We start from the raw sequence: 17,995 nt of genomic DNA, 5'->3' as shown, positions 1-17,995 counted from the left end.
TATGTGTTCTTCTTTGTTGAGGATTGAAGTGATATTTTTTATACTGTGGTTATGCCTGAAGGAAAACCGAAGAAAAGCAGATACAAAATCGTTTAGCAAGATCCAAACACCCGACTTTTATATCTTTCCAAGCGTCCGACATTTATTCTCATGCACCCGACTTCCATATGTTTCAAGCACCCGACTTCTCCATGTTATCAACCACAAATCGTGAACAACATTTATACTGGAAACTGGCATTCAAGGCAGGTTATTGAACTTTCGACAAAACTGCATTCATCTTTCAGAATATATCAGGTTATGTGATTAACCTAAAACCAAACATTGCAATGTAATTTCTACCAAATTTGATACAGCATTATGATCTATATAGCAGTAAGCTACAGCTTATGACATGTAAATTATCTTGTTTAATAGGAGTTGTCTATGGCAAATAAAAAGCCAACCAACCATGTTGTGAAATAATGATTTAATATGCCATTGGAATTCAAATGATATTTTCTGCAATCTCAAGAACACATTCTTCAAATCACAGATTGTGATAAGATGGACTATATATATATATATATATAATTCAGTTTAAAATCAACGGACAAAGCCGAATTGCGCTGAGATTCTGAACACCTAGGACTCACTGGCTGTATAGCCATGGAAAAGGTGAAGAGGTGAGATAGAATCTACAATAACATGAAATAGAATCAGATGTGACATAACAATGTTTATCATTTTTAAAAAGAATCATTTAATAGTTCATGCATGATCATGTTTATTGTATTCTCCTACTGTCAAGTGAAGTGGTGTGATTAGATACCAGAATGCTTAGTCGCTGACAAGGTGTTCCATGTCTATTCCGAATATGGAGGGTCTTTCTCGTTAGAGTTTGTGTGGGGATAAGTCATGGTCCAAGGTTGGGTGGTTAAGCCCCTAACAATGTTTCCCCTCTCCACAATATGTCGGACGTGCACCAAATAAAGATAAGTTATGCATTCAAACGTTTGTCGAAAATAGGTATTTTTACTTTTATGATATATTTTCAAGTAGAAGGTAAGATAAATTGAGTTGTATCACCGTTACAATTATTTCTTTAAATGTAAGCAACTCTTATCGTAAATATAATTGGCAACCAGTTATATCAGTTGATCTTCTAACTGAATGTGGAATATATTTATTTTTGAGAGATAGATTTATTTAATGGATTGTTATTTCAATCTTTTATTTATAAGAATAATGATTATGAGCATATTTTATAATCTTATGTTATTGCCATAGTTAAGAAATCGAAAGGAAAGGAGTGATACAGTGGTATCTGATGCCCTAAATGATACAGTGGTATCTGAAGCCCTAAATGATATAGTGGTATTGACACCCCAAATGATACAATGGTCTCTGATGCCCATTAAATGATCCAATGGTAATTGATGCCCTAATTGATACAGTGGTATGTGATGCCCTAAACAATATAGTGGTATTTGATGGTAATCGTCATTTGATTTTGATAAAGTGGTATTCAATGGTAATCGTCAATTTATCCTAAGTGATATTTGTGGACTAATCTGGATGATTGCAGAAGCATCCCTACATTGACTTTTCAGTTCAAATTTCATGGTATGTAGATTTTAATTTCCATAGTAAATTTATTGATGGTGTTTTCAGATGTTAGTTATGAGTTTTCCGTTTAAGTAATTGTAACTGTTAATGTCATTCACATGAACATAACTGATATAACTATCTTCCTAAGAGAACGAAGTAATAACTGTATTTCTTTGATATGTTAGATGTTAATTAAGTCCCGGATTTAATGTTTGTTACAAACTCATACAACAAATGCAAGGTAAGGGATAATATATGAACAGTTGCACATTTACATTATCCAAAAGTGACACTTCTAGAAGAGAGTTTTCTGGGGTTTGAATTTGTCATTTGTTATGTTTGCCCTTATATAATCATCATACACTTGCAATATTTGTTCTTAATGTACCAAAAGTAATGGTTCTTGATCTTTTCCTATTTGGCTTCTAGTGGGAATTTGTATGCTCTAATCTTAAAGAGCTAACTATTAAGTATTATTTAGCTCAGATTCTCATTTGAGCTATATCTATAGACTACCAACATCTATATATACAAGGTTTGAGTTTGAGTTGATGTTCAGCAAAAATGAAATTCAGCAAAAGGAAAAAATAAAAAATAAAAATCACTATTAAATTCACTTAATATAAATTTAATTTTAAAAAATCAAGTGATATAACCACAAAATTATCAAAATAAGTCATACGATATTTGTTTGATTAAATTTGAATATGATAAATTTATATTTGTTAAATTTTATACATTAATAGTTAAATATTCTAAAATATGAAAATTCTAACTCATTAAATGTTGATGTTAAAAAAAAATAATAATTAAAATTATAAAGCAAAACAATGAAATAAAATATTATATAAAGTTTTTTAATAGAAATAAATTATAAAATATTAGTTTATTATTACAAAAGTAAAACTAGAACCCCCCCAAATAGATTGACTTCTCATGCACTGTGCAGATGGAGATGAAGGTGAACTAGAAGGCTTGCAGGCAAAGATTGCAAATAACATGTTGGGCTTACAACTCAACTTCAAAACCTAAAGTGTCACTCCTCAATTTGATTACAAACAAACACACACACATGTCATGTTGTGATATCAAAAAGCTAGAACAACACAACCATTTGAAGACAAGGATGGTCTATTTATCCAAGCCCAACAAGATCTAAAAAATAAAGCATCCTGTATGAAATCTGCATAAATAATGTTCAATATAACAAACAAATTTCAAATATAAACAGCAAATTTGTATTGATGTGATCTACCAAGGCATCAATTTGCTTTCTTGTAAAACAATTTCTCCTAAATTCCTACCTTCTCAATGAGAACTTGCTCTAGGTAATTTGAAACTTTTCTATATTTAAGCCGATAGGCTTATATGTGGGAGCTTTGCTCCCGGATTTTACAATTTCTTGCCCGGAAATTGTCAGCCCTAGTTGGAAAAATGTCAATCTTAGTCAAAAAAAAAAAAAAAAACTCAATTATTTTTTGCTTCTTTCTAATTATTTTCATTTTATTTGATTTTCTTTTATTTATGTAACACATAAACTAAATAAATTATTTGTTTGTTTCTATTTTTCCCCTCCTTTGAAGATTTGTTATATCAAAATATTTCCTTTTAACTTGTTTTTTCCTTCTTCATGCATAACCTTTTTAGGTTGTGATGTATTTAAATTTCTCTTCTACTATGAATTTATTTAAGTCACAGGTCAAGCAACAATTCAAGATGGTGATTACAAGATGCAAAATGAAGATTGCATGAGTAAAGGAATAAATTTTACAATTTTATTATTTATTTGTGTTATGTTTCAAGGTATTTCATTGTGCATTCCTCTATGAGCACTCCTTTCATTGACTTTTAATGTTTAGCTCAAATTCATGTTTCTTATAATATAATTAATCTATCAAATATATGGTGAGATCTGAGTAACCAAACAATGGAAAGATACGGGATCAAAACTCTATCATATATTTTTTAGTATCCTACAATTCTCTCGATGCTAAGGACTGCATGCATAAATTCCAGAGGAAATGTCAAGCATTGCAATTTAATTATGAATATTATGTGGGGATTTCTTTCGTATACATTCATATGGACCTAATAATATTAATATGCTATTTATTTTTTAAAGTCAATTTAAATTTTATTTATTATAGAAAAAGAAAACAAAATGTATATAATAAAAATGTATTTTTCTCCTTTTTGTATATGTTGACATTGTTGAAGTATAATGATTTCTAGATTGGAATGAAAAAAAATCAGAGATATCCATATCTTTTTGAATTTTATGTTGATGTCTTTTAAAATATTAGAGGTATTCATTTGAGTTATATAGTTTAATAATTATTTTCAATGATAAAGAAAGTTCTTCAAAGAAAATATAGGAAAATTGTATTATACTAATTGACATTATTAGCTAATATATTTTGAAATCTAAAACTTTCAATACAAGATTTGATGATTTTACAATCTAAATATCAAAAAATTTACTAATAGATTGTAAATAAAAATGAAAGTAAATGAAGAAAATATAAAGCAATGGTTAAAATAGAAAATCTATTTATAAAAAATCATATTCTTAATAGAAAATTGTATAGAACTTGTAATGAGGACACCTTAAATGTTAAATAGTGGAAGAGGACTTTATTTTTCATTAATCTATATTTAATAAAAAAAAATTTTAATATTATAATTTTCTATTTGTTTAATTATAAATTTAAAAATCAATTTATTTGAAAACTAATTTATGTTGCATTTAAAAATTAAAAGAATACAACTTTACTTAATATAGAATTTGAAAGAAAGAATAATAGAATAGCAATGTTCCTTCAAATTTTTTTGATAAACTTAATGTTTCTTAAATATTGTTAATAACATAGTGATGCAGGAGCATCTTGCATGGAAAAATTAGTAAAAAATAAAATAAAATAAAAATTGAAAAAAAAAAATTTCTGGAGGAGAGAGAAAGTGACGAAAATTAGAGGAGAAATAATAAAAAAAGATAAAAGAAAGGAAAATGGGATTTCTATTTTCGAGGTGCATAGGTGGCATACTAGAAAAAATAAAAAATAAATTGTTGTCATTCCATTTATCGAGGTGTGTGGGGAGAATTCTAGAAAGTTATGAATATTGTAGAAAGTTGTGGATATTGTAGAAGGTTATGGAAGTTGTAGAAGGTTGTGGAGGAATTCTAGAAGGTTGTGGATAAGTCATGCATTGGGTGATAAGTGCCTATTTAAGCAAGGCATATGAGCATTTCTAATCAAGCTTGAGGAGTAGAAGCTCGAGGAGTAGAAGCTCAAGGAGAAGCTTGAGAAGTGGAAGCTTGGGAAGTAGAAGCTTTGGAAGGAAAGCTTGGAAAGGTGAAAGTTGTGGAAGGAGAAGCTTGAGGAGTAGAAGCTCGAGAAGAAGGTGAAAGCTCAAGGAGAAGCTTGAGGAGTAGAAGCTCAAGGAGTAGCTTGAGAAGAAGAAGCTCGAGAAGTGGAAGCTTGGGAAGGTGAAGGCTTCAAGGTGTGAAAGAGAAAGAGGAGAAAGTGAAGAGTGAGTTTTCCTGAGTCTGTGGACAGAGCGCCGAATGTGAGGCAGTTTACAGCAGGATTGTGATGGACTTGTGAGTGTGTAGACAGAGCGCCGAATGTGAGGCAGTTTACACTTGGATCTTGGATAAAGTTGGAGAAGAGCTAGTCACTGCGGTTTAGAAACAAGGAGTTTACTTGGTGGCTTGCGAGCACAAGTTGAGATCTCAGAGGTTTCTACCAGAGTGTGGATTTGGACTAGCTTGGGCTTGGATTGGATCTTGAGAGATCTTGGAGAAATGTTATTGTAATTGCTAAGGATTGTCAAGTATAATAAAATTGCTTGGGAAGTATTTTGTCATCTCTTTGTTTCCTTATTGTTGCATTCTTGGTTGTGAGTTGGTAAGGGTGGTGTGGTCCTTCGTTAGTGGTATCAGAGCATACCTTCATCAGTGGTATCAGAGCGTACCTACATTAGTGGTATCAGAGCGTACCTTCATCACATAGATAGATTCTATTGAAATCTAGATTTTAATTTTAAAAATTATTGATAACCTTTAAAAAAATTAAAATACATTTATAAAAATATTTCATAGTTAAAATATAGAAACATTCTATTGTGATCAAGATTTCAATTTTTAATTTTTAATAAAAATATTTTTAGAAAATCACATAGATCTTAGTTAAAATTTAGAAAGATTTTATTGAAATAAAAAAATATATTTTGAAATTAAGTTTAGAAAGGTGATGACTCATTTTATCTTTTTAAAAATGAAATCAAGTTTAATTTAAGAATATTTTTGACTTACATGTCAAAAAGAAAAATAGAATGGTAATTTTTTTTAAATCTAAATTTATTTTTATTTTTTATTTTTTTACAACTAAAATGATGTCCTATCTTACAAAGTAAAAGTAGTAAATAATATTTTATTTAAATATGTATAACATAAAATATAATTTTAAATTATGATAATAGGGTACTCAAATTAAGGCTAAAATTATGATTATTTTATTATTAATCTTAAATGATAAAGTATGATTTTAAAAATCACAATCTTAACAATATACTCTTATCCCAAGTGCTAACTTTAATACAAACCCTAAAATTAAACATAATTCTAACAATGATGTAAACCAATATCCTAACCCTATTCCTACTTATATTGTTAAATACTAGATGTTAAACCCTAACCCCAACTCTGAATGATAGTCTATAATTGTAATTGCTAAACTATAACCTTAATTAGCAACCCTAGTAAAAACCTTCCTATCCTTAACATCATACCAAGAATTGTGTAAACCCATAGTCTAACCCTAATTTTATACATAAACCTAAACCCATGATTAGTCATTTGTAAAAAGTACATCTAACACACACTACCTATTGAATTTATACTTTGTTTGATATGAAATATTCAAGTCAAAGTTTAGGTTTTGGATTTTCTCTTTATATCTAGATTTGAACCTACTCAAAATAGAGTTTCTTTATTATTTTACTAAGTTATATTCACCATCTTAAATCTTTTTTAAAATTTAAATGATAATAATATTTACAATTGTATTGAAAAGATTAAAGATCAATTAAAGTGATTTAATGTAAAATTATGTGAATAAAATATACATATAAGATCTTTGGACGATAAAAGTGAACTAGATTTTATAAATACTAGACATTTAAAAAACCATGTACTTAATCAACTCAAGGAAAAAACATATGAGAGTTGTCTAATTTTAAAATTTAAATATTGTCAAGATGATGGTCAAGTCTACATCTATATGGTTGAGTTCATGGCCACAAAGATGATCATAGGAGGATAGACTTCTTGATTTAGATGGATATGAACTATACTAGGGTTAATATATGAATACATATGTAATTAATTGAATAATATCTAACTATTTATAATACTCATGTCGATAAGTTGGGGCTAAATATGTCAAATTCATGTGTGTAGGGAGAGGCAAAGGATACAGAAATGAGCCAAACCCAACAACATTTGCATGTGTATACATATATAGATCATCTTCCAAAATGAGAATAAGAGTACCTGGGAATTTGGCTGGTCAATAATATGTTATTTTTCAATAATAAGTTTCTCTCAAATTTTCATGACATTTTTTTACAGTCAGTCTATAATAAAATTGTTATAAATATCTTTAGAAATAATATCCAAACGAGATCTAAACATGTGTGTTGGGTTAATATTACAATTCAATTTAAGTCATGCATTCTCAAAGTTTTATTATTTTTTCATTTTGATTATTTGAAATTCAAACTATTATATTTAATGTCATATTGAAATCTATTCTTTTATCAAACCCATATTATTAATTATGTCACATTTTTATCCTTATCAAAAATATCAGTTGTATCGGCTTATCGTTGCACGTTCAAAAACGTGCAACTGCTGATAAACTAGCTGTGTTAGCCCATCAAATCATAGCAATAAGACTGGTTTTCTTGAAACAGAAAACACAAGCTTCTTTCACTCCTAACTAGCCAGGCACACCAGTTTAATATAAAAGAAACACCCCTGCAGCCATACTTCAAATTATGCAAAACGTTTCTGTTAATTTACATATTAACAAGATAAAAGCATACTTTTAAGAAATCTACATAGCATACCTTTGCAAGAAGAGTTTTCCCTGTTCCTGGTTCTCCATAGAGGATAACTCCCTTTGGAGGCTTTATACCAATATCTTCATACAATTCAGGATGCGTCAGAGGAAGTTCCACTGCTTCTTTAATTTCTTGAATTTGAGCATCTAAACCTCCAATGTCAGCATATGACTCCAATGGTGCTTTCTCAACCTTCATCACTGACACCATGGGATCTACCTCATCTTGCAAAAGACCAACAACAGAAAGAACCTGCAGAGAAATGAATACAACAATTATGCTCAAACAACTATAATCCAAAAGCTTATTATCATAAATATATCCAACATTAAAGAAGCAAGAACATATTACTTATTAGTACTATTTTTTAGGAAAGGCTTACATAGGTAAATCCTTAATTTTGTATACATAAATTGATTCTCTAAAATGATCACACCAATAATCCACAATAAAGGTGCAGATCAATGAAATGCAGAAGTATTCCAGTTTGAAAAGAAACATACCTGCTAGTTGTGAGCTATGGCTAATAAAGCTGATGAAAAAAGAAAAAGTTTTAATAGAGTTATACTTTATCTTTTGTGACATTATTTTTCATGTCTACAATACGATTATTTTAGTTAATATTTGTACAAGACAAAGTTGTGAACTATCACCCAGAGTTGTCCTAGACAATGTTCGGGCATTTCTTAAATAGGCAATTTTATGCTGCCTAGGAAGGTTCTAGATACTCAAACTTAATACCTAGGGTCGACAGACCCCAAAAAAACATATATAGTCAGCTAAATACATTTTTGACGTTTATTTTGGAAGTTTGGGTCGGCCCAACTTCAAAAAGCCATAACTCTCAAACTGTTGCTCCAATTGGCTATTATAACCACTTTTCGGAAACCTCAACTCCTGATCTACAAATATCAGATTGGCGCGAGCGCCCATCCATCGAATTTTTGGGCCTCATCCGAGCACATTTAGGCCTTTTACAGTGAGCCTAAAGTTTATATACCAAAATTACAAACCAAAAATCTGCAATAAATCCATGAATACGCATGATATGGCACTGAACCTCAACTGGTAGACTAATATATCCAAAATGAACATCCACCTCTGAAATTAGCTATGTTAGCCCGAGTTTCCAGGACGGGCGAATGAGGAACCGGGTTTCCGGGACAATTTTTTCTAGCTAAAATAAGGGACGGCAGGGGACGGCTGTGTGTGTGTGTGTGTGTGTGTGTATTCATGAATTTCAGAATTACATAGCATTGTTACATTCATCATAGCAACATAGTTTAAAATTATCAATTTCATTCATCAAATCAGCATAGATCATAACATCAAATCGAATCATCGTCTACGAATTGGAACATAGCATGGCATCAAATGAGAGAATCAATCTGCCATAGATTAGACTTTAGAGCCCTTTCTTGTGGGTTTTGGAGAAAAACCAAATTTGTTGTGCCAAATCTTCCTAGACGGGTAGCAACCATCTTGTTTGAGTTGTAATCAACTACAACAATTTATTTATGGGCAATTATTGCTGCTATTAGAGCATTATCAAAGCTGAAAACAATCTGAGTATTCCTCAACCCAACACAATCATTTCCAAGTCTACAATACGAATATCAAATAGAAGTCTGATTTACAATCATTTTTCAGGTCTAGTTTGTTGAACAAAAGTTGAAGTTTCAATTTTCAGTCATAGTTGGATGCTAAATTTGTAATAGCTTCCAAAAAAAAATATTTCAACATGGGTTATATTAACATATTTTATTATTTTAATGTGGGGCCAGCGAATGGGCAGAAAATCACCATTTATTGATTTTTTTTTAAAGTTGAATTTTATTTTAAAATTGGAAACTTCAAGCAGTCCCCAAGACGGATGGGAAACAGCTACGGAGTCCCGAGGACGGTCAACACCATCTGGAAACGCGTTGACGGTTTCCGAAGTTTCGGGGACGGGTTTCTGATTTTCTTGCTTGGGTAGGGACGGCTTGGAAACGTTTCCAGCTGTCCCCAAGTCCTTGAAACGGGGACAGTTTTCGAAACTCGAGGCTTAGGGCTAGAAATGCGTCCCCAGGTAACATAAGAATGACTGACTTACTAAGTAGCAAGCGTCCACAAACAACTCTACATTAAGACAACCCCTATTCAAACAACTGAAATGAAATATTTTTTGGTTGATGCAAGATTGCTCTTACACCCAAGATGCTCCTACATCAACCATCCTAGTATGTTCATCTTTTTGATCATTCATCTCTCAATCTTTGTTTTTCATAGCTTCTTGTCCATGTGCTATTGTGAGCATCCATTATTAAGCACAAGACCTTGACAAATAGGTGAGTAATGGAATCAAAATCCATTGAGCAATGGAATCAAAAATCAATTTGCATGCATGTGTGTGTTAGATTAGATATTTTATTTTGCATACGTGTGTGTTTGGAAGGTATTCCACTATTGGATGTTGAAAGGATTTGAAAAAGTAAATCCTCGTTTCCCTCATCTACATTTGGCATGCCCAATGGGATGTACTTTGTCCTTTTATTTTCACTTAATTATTGCATTTGTTTGCAGGTTTCTAATGAGCACATGGTGTTTGTTTAAGGTTTTTAAAACTTTTGTTTTGCAGATTTGTGTTCGACGGGTTATTTTGGATATATATATATATATATATATATATATATATATATATATATAGGTTAAGTGAAGATTTGTCTGAGATTACATTTGTCTTCATCTGAGGCCCCCTGCATACTGTTTGGCTAATCCCAAATGCATTATTTTAATTTTGCATTGTCTTGTGTGCACTTCTTCAGGCTACAGCTCGCATATGTTAAACACACGTATCTTATCAATGTCAAATCTTATCAATGCTTTGACACTTTGTCTATATGCACTATAGAATGCTTCATTAGCAAAAAAGATTATCCATTAAAAGCACATTTTGAAGTTGTTTTATTGATTTCTTAAGATAAGTTCGCTTGACACATTATGTCAAACCTTTTATCTTGTATCTATAGAATGTTTGTCTTGACGTACCTGTGCCTCCCCATTTTGACCTATATTTCCACTAATACCATGATGAATGCAAGGCTACTTTGAGCTATATTGCATGTGTTCTTTGTGAACGTTGCATCTCCATTGTTCTGTGTGAGCATCTGAATGTGTTATCTTGCCTTGACCCCACTTGAGACAACATGTCATTTGCTGAGACTGTGTACATTATATTAGGATGTCCATACATTTTTTTTTCCAGCTGTTACATTTTGCATGGTCTTTTATCTGTGTGGTCTTTTATGATTTTATCATGGACTTTTCTTGTCATTGACCAACATTACAATCTCTGTTATATTTTGCTCTGTCTGCATTTCTAATCTTGCATTTATACTTGCATTTTATATTAGATTGTGTTTGCATTCATGTGCATTACATGCTACTGGACGTTACCTCCTCGTTCATATCTACTGCATTTTTAGTTTATTATAGTACAGTCTGCTATTGTTATAGTATGGTCTGTACAGGTTACCAATCTGCATGTACATGTTTGCAATTTACATTGGCCATTTTTTGTGTTTTTGGTGCAGGAGCACCAAGGCCTTCAACTAGGATCAATGAGGTAGGGAGAAAGCATACAAGGATACATGGAGTTCATCAAATCAAATTGAATCTATTGGAGCCAATAATGGCCTTTGGAGGAAATTATACCAATTTAAAGAATAATGGTCTTAAGCGTCATAAGACTAATTGCTAATGTAAAGGGGGTCAAAAGTACCCAAGGGGTCTAAAATAGTTTAAGAGGACTTATAATAATGATATAAAGCCATTTATTAAAGTTTGATAGGTTAGAAGTCCCAAAGAGTTTATAAATAATAAGTTACAAATTCAAAAATCTGAATAGTAATGGTTACCTAGATTTAAGAGGGAAATTAGAGTTTTTGCTGGAAGTGGAGTTTTTGCAATAAATATCAAAGGCTTTCTCCTGAGTGTGGATTGTTATTGATTCTTATTGATTGATCTCTGCATTTGGATGGTTGGAGAATATTAATGCAATCATAATGTAAGTCTTTACATGTTTTTTTTGATCTGCTAATACATTAGAATCTGATTTATACTGACTGGTGCAAGGAAATCAAGGTTTTAATTAATAAGTTTTGGTAGAACTTTGAATTTTGGGGTCCATTGCTTGAACGGCTTTCTGATTCTCAAGGAATGGGCTACAAATAATATGTACATTAATGTACTAACACGTTTCATGAAAGGAAACTAAGATTTGCAGGGATGCCCTATGAGTTTTGTGGAGTAAAGTGAAGGAAACTTGAGGCTAGCCTATAGCAGCAAGAGTTCTGGCTGAAGGAGCCTTTGTTTTTATGATTGGAGAAGTTGTAGTATATCAAGAACGTGTTGTAGAATCAACCAATTGATCCCAGAAGTGATTGGCGTAAGTTGAATGAAGAAACTCTCATTTTAGGGCCTATTTGAGGAGGGTTTTGGGGTTTTCATAGAAAATAAAGTCATAGACTGAAATTGATTGTAGAATCCTTTAATTGGGATCAAAAACTCAATAGTATCCAAGGTTTGGCATATTGGGGTTAAATATTTCTTGAACTTCCTTTGTAAAAGTGGTGGTTTTTAAGCCTCAAAAAAGGCCATAGTGATACAGCAAGGACACGGTCCAAAACAACCCTACCAAAGTTTTTGATATGTTGTAAAGAAGCGAAATGGGCACCTGAAATGTAATTTATTTTTCAAGTTGTGTGGAAAAGTTGTAAGAAAACGGGAAAAAATAAGTCCCAGCTGTATTAATTTGAGCAAAACTAGGCCCATAAGGAGCAATTTGGGGTTTGAAGACAAACCCACTACCTAGAAGCCTAAAAGTAAACCTATTGGAACACTTTAAATTAGGAACAAAAAGGTGATTCAAGTCATTTGGGAAATTGGGTAAGTGATAGTTAGAATTTTGTCCTCTTGGACCCATTTAGGTGCCATTAGGCATATTCAGTAAACCTTGTATTTCCACACTCCTCTGCATCAATATTTCTTTTGTTAGTCATCCATGCATTTGTCAGTCATCCATGCATTTGTCCTTAGAGTCCATGCATTAGTTGTTGACTGTTCATGCATTGCTGACTGCACATTACATTTAGTAATTGATTCAGTTTAGTAGCATTAATTTAGTATTGTTAGTTTAATTGAGAATTTTTTTATTGGTTTGTTAGCGTTAAGAATTTAGATTAGTTAATTTTATGTTGTTATTTAAGATTTGTTTTTTGTTACATTAGTTTTAATTTGATTAGTTTGTAATTAATTTAATTTAAAATTTTCTCTTCTTAGTTACATTTTGTTAGTTAAGTTTTTTTCCTTTTCTTTTCTTATTTAGATTTTGTTATTTTAGTTTAAATTTTCTTTTCTTAGTTAGATTCTCTTAGTTTAGATAAAATTTGTTGTTGTTTGTTAGAGATAGTGTTCAATGAGATTTTTATTAATTTAGTTAGATTTAGTAATTTAAACTTTTTTTTATTTAAGTTTAGGTTGACTTAGCATTTGGATTAATTTTGTTTGTCTTAAAACTGGATTAGTTGATTTTCTAAACGGGGAACCTTCTTTTAAGCTAAATTAGTTAGGCTAGATGCTTTGTTTATGCTTATAGATTGGTTCACTTTTAATTTAAAGTTTTTTTTAAAAATAGATTTTAATTTGCTCCTTAGAGAGTTGATCTCAATCTTGAGGACTGATCCCTTAAACTTTTGTGGAAGGCATCCATTCTTGTTTGATGAGGAACATGTCATGAAACTACTGACCTTGTATGATGTAGCGCATGCCCATTCCAACGCACAGAATATGATACCCCGCTCATATTTTAAGTCAAATTGGAATCTCTGATCCCAAAAGCACATATCACTGAATTAGGTCTATGTTTCTTAATACTCTTTGACCTTAATAATCTTTGTCCACTATTTCACCGCCAGTCAGTCCCTTAATAATCTTTGTTTCTATCTTATATCTTCCTTCCCTTCTCCATGTTTTCCCGTATAATATGCTGTGTATGTGATGCTGTTAGGTCAATTATTTGTTTGTATGCTATGCTGACTGTATAATATAGAGGTGTTGATTGGGTGTTTGACTGGTGACTGCATTCCAGCCTCCTTTTTGTGTTTAATGCCTTATTCTTTTGTCAATTCACTACCCCCAACTTATACCCATGTGGGAGGGGGGTGAAGGACCTTTCAAGGATCAAGGCTTTCGGAAGTAAAACATTGCATCTCTCAGCTGTAATTCTTTTATTAAGGTTTTGAAGGGGCCCAAAAATTCAATACAAACAGATTTTGAAAGGAATCTGGAATACCACTAAGATAAAACTCTACTACAAATAAAGCATTTACTGAGCAGCAGCCCAAAGTCAACAAACTGGCAGCAACCACTAAATACAATTCATCCATAGCACCAGCTGCCCAAGAGAACCCCACAAGTGGCCTAAGCGTTACATCAATGTGCAAACCTCATAAGCAATGAGCTCCATGGGGTTTTCATGACTCCCCAAACCACAATATTGGGTTTTAAGCTTTAACCTGGGTCCCAAAACCACAATTTGGGTTTTGTCATGGTTCTCAAAACATACCTAAGAAAATGCCACAAAGTATTTGACATCGAAGAACCAACAGCATTCCCAGTGGGCTTTGACATGGCCCCAACAACCAACAACTTGTGCCATAACCAAAAATAACACCAGTCTAAGCTGGGGCCTTGAAAACTGTCAGCATCCAGATAGACAGACGAAAAGAAGCAAGAGGAAAGGGACACTCCTGCAGCTCAAAAAGGGGTTTTGAAAGGCTCCCCAAACCAACAGCAAGGGTTTTACGCTTGGCTCCCACAACCAAAAAATACAAACCAGCTCAAAATATCGATCATCATTATCCTGGTTGAAACAACTGCAACAAAAGATCCTTTCCAGCCCAGTTGAACCAAAACAAAAACAACAGCTTAACCACATGAACAATTTGAGCATCAGCTGCTCTGGGGCAGAGGGGATATGAAAGCCTCCCCCTGCCTACAACAAAGAAACAGGTTTTTGGAAGGAACCCTGGACCTCATCATGGGGTTTCCAAAGGCTCCCCAAACCTGCCCCATAGATTTTATCCTGGATCCAACAACCAAAATACATCGAATACCTCAAAAGATAGATCATACAACAGAATTTGAAACTACGAGGTTTCAACCTAGTTTCCAAAATTAGTAAGAAGTTGAAAGCAAGGACAGATCACCAGCTAGTCCAGATCCCAACAACATAACTTCTCTCCACCTCCATAGGACGAGAGTTGTTTACCGTATAGGGTAAACGGTTTATTAATGCATTTAGACAATAGACAAGAGCATGTAACACAGAAGTATTCCTTTTATTCTTCACATGTATACAGAAGATACTACAATATTCGATATGCTTGATTACAATTATGATTCCAAAATCCATTCCAGATGGTGTACATATACCTTTCCAAAGGGGTGACTCAACCGTCACGCGCCCGTTCGGATACTATTGTACCCATCGGCTACAATATAGATTTTACCGACAACATCATCCCCCCAAAAGAAAAGTCGTCTTTGGACGACAATTAACAAAACAAAATACGTTAACTGACTAACTATAGATTTGTTTCCGTCACACCACTTTCACATTCGTCCCGTGCTTGCACTAAACAGGTCTCCAAAACACATTGCATCTGTAGCCTCTAACACAACACTGTCACCTTAGCCAATCTGACCTTGATAGCCACCTATGCCGTCTTCTTTGCTTCCAACGCCTGGGTACGCCAAGCCAAGTGTCGTTGTACTGCCTCCAATTGGATGGTCAGCTCCTCCCAAGCTCTCTATGCATCCACCAAGACAGCCACACGTCCAACACCCACTCCGAGCGCCTCGAAGCGTAGCATCCTTCTCGAAAGGCTTGCTCCAATGCTCTCTCCACCTCTAACATGCAAACACTCCATGCCTGTAGTAGCTCCAAGTCTCATGAACTAGTCACACTTCCCACGACTAATAACTAAACTGACTAGGGGTCTAGGGGGCATCGCCCCCAACGGGGTCAAGGGGCAGCACCCCCGCTGCCAAGACCAAATTAGCACTCTCAAACCCACACAAAAGTCCATTGACCACACCAATTTTGTGATTTTCTTCCAATCCCACACTCTTACTGCCAACCGTTCATGTTTTCTTCATTACCTGTTTATGTCTGTCCCTCTGATACCATACGTTTTCCCTTCTCGACTGTTTTGATTTGTTGTCATTTTTTTTTTTTTAGAGAACATCCTATCACCCTTCTTCTGTATCCGTACAGTGGTCTCCCTCTGTAATGGCCGTAATGGTGATGCTCTGTCTTTATGTCTTCTCTTTGGCGACCGTACTTTCCTTAGGCCATACAATCACCTCAACTGACCGTACAGAAGATTTTATATAGCCTTCTAATAGCTCCTTCCAAGGACGTACGGTGATCTTGATGGGGTCGTATGATGCTCCTTCTCAGCCATACAGTGTTCTAGGTGGGGGCCGTATGGTGCTCTGTTCCTTTCTCTAGCTTGTCGTACAGTTTTCCTTCCTACTTGAATTTTATTCCTCCTTGAGCTATACGGCCAAGTTCTCTCCTTCCCACATGTTCATACGGTCAAAGTTCTTCTTCATCATGTGTTCATACAGTCTCCTTCATATGTGTCATACAATGTCATACGATGTGCCTTTCCTTCTGTCTTCGAGTGTTGTACGGTGGTTCTTTCCACCTCTTCCAATCTTCTCTTGCCGTACTACAACCTTTCCTATCTGTACGGTGGATTTATGCTTTCCAAATGTCATACACTATTTTTCCTACTCTCTCGATGCAATGTTAAGATGATGGCTCACCCCTTATAGTCGCTTTCCTTTCGGTCGTACGACATCCACGATTCTCCGACAATGGCTTCTATGGATGTTGTACAATGCATGGTGGTTTCCGTACAGTACTATTTTTAACAATACTTTGTGCTTGCAATTACCCATCGTACAGTGGTTTTTATAGGATGCATGCTCGTACAGCCGTACAACATCATTTCTTCTATCTGTGGTGGTTGTACAACTATAACAGTACTTGTCTCTTTCTCCTTGGTTTGTTTTAGGTCGTACAGTGACTATTATTACATTGTCAATGATTGTACTATGCTATTCTATTGCTTTATGTGCGTTCCTTGTGTATTCCTGCTTCTACCAACTATGAGAATTTTTATTCTTTATCTACACCTATTTACATATATACATTCATATTTATTATTTTTAGGCTGTCTCTCAGTTGCTTGTCCAAAGAGGTGCGTTATTTCTTTCATGATAGACTTTCAGCTTCGACCCATTCACTGCATCGGTTACTTTCTTCTCATCAAGCGTCCACAATTTTATTCCTCTGTTATTGCCCACTTCGTGGATTTTATATGGCCCGACCCACTTTATTTTGAATCTACTTGGTCTGATCTTGTTGCACCTCTTATTTAGGTTGTACAATCTCTCCCTTAGGCTTCCCATGTCACTCGGTATCATGAACTCCATCAGAACTGTTTACCATACAAGGTAAACGGTTTATTAATGCATTTAGACAATAGACAAGAACATGTAACACAGTAGTATTCCTTTTATTTTTCGTATGTATACAAAAGATACTACAATATTCGATATGCTTGATTACAATTATGATTCCAAAATCCATTCCAGATGGTGTACATATACCTTTCTGAAGGGGTGACTCAACCGTCACACACCCATTTAGTTACTATTCTAACCATCGGTTACAATATAGATTTTACCAACAACAAGGGCCTACCTCAATAGGGTCTGCTGAGAATAAGGCAACCGAAAAAGAAGTCCTACCCCAAGTCCAACCAGCAACCCCACCGCCAAAAGAGAGAGACGACCAAACAAAACCACTAAACACCTCTTTCCACTAGCAACAATCCACCTCCATAGGATTTGCATCCACCTCAATAGGAGACATGAAAGAAGAGAGACGAAGCACCCTGAGCCTAATCCCCAAAATAGCCATAGGCTGAAACCCCGCCTCAATCGGGGTTAGCACCTCCCGGTCAAGAACCATACAGAGAAGGAGACAGCCATCATGAAGTTTGAAAAGAAAGCCCCATAAGAGCATCAGCAATAGAAACAGTCTATAAAGACCCAAGAGGAAAAGACCAGCTCTCCAGAAAATTAGCTTTAAGCACCAAGGAGCTTACCAATAAAGGAACACCAAAATGATACCACATCAAATGCCCAATCAACAAAGCCT

The 17,995-nt window shown here is 33.9% G+C and overlaps 1 protein-coding gene across 1 annotated transcript in view; it reads right to left on the bottom strand.

Moving 5' to 3' along the window:
- The window catches only part of LOC149537771 (26S proteasome regulatory subunit 4 homolog A), a 77,381-nt gene that overhangs the window by 41,041 nt on the left and 18,345 nt on the right, over window positions 1-17,995 (bottom strand). The window contains exon 2 of the mRNA XM_089799161.1: window positions 7,723-7,968. Coding sequence (XP_089655287.1) covers window positions 7,723-7,968 — 246 coding nt within the window. The remainder of the gene's footprint in view (window positions 1-7,722; window positions 7,969-17,995) is intronic.

This window comes from Cupressus sempervirens, chromosome 9, assembly GCF_028749045.1.
Source record: "Cupressus sempervirens isolate cs-2001-9-10 chromosome 9, ASM2874904v1, whole genome shotgun sequence".
NCBI classification, from domain to species: domain Eukaryota; kingdom Viridiplantae; phylum Streptophyta; class Pinopsida; order Cupressales; family Cupressaceae; genus Cupressus; species Cupressus sempervirens.
This window is presented reverse-complemented; position numbering and strand designations above follow the sequence as displayed.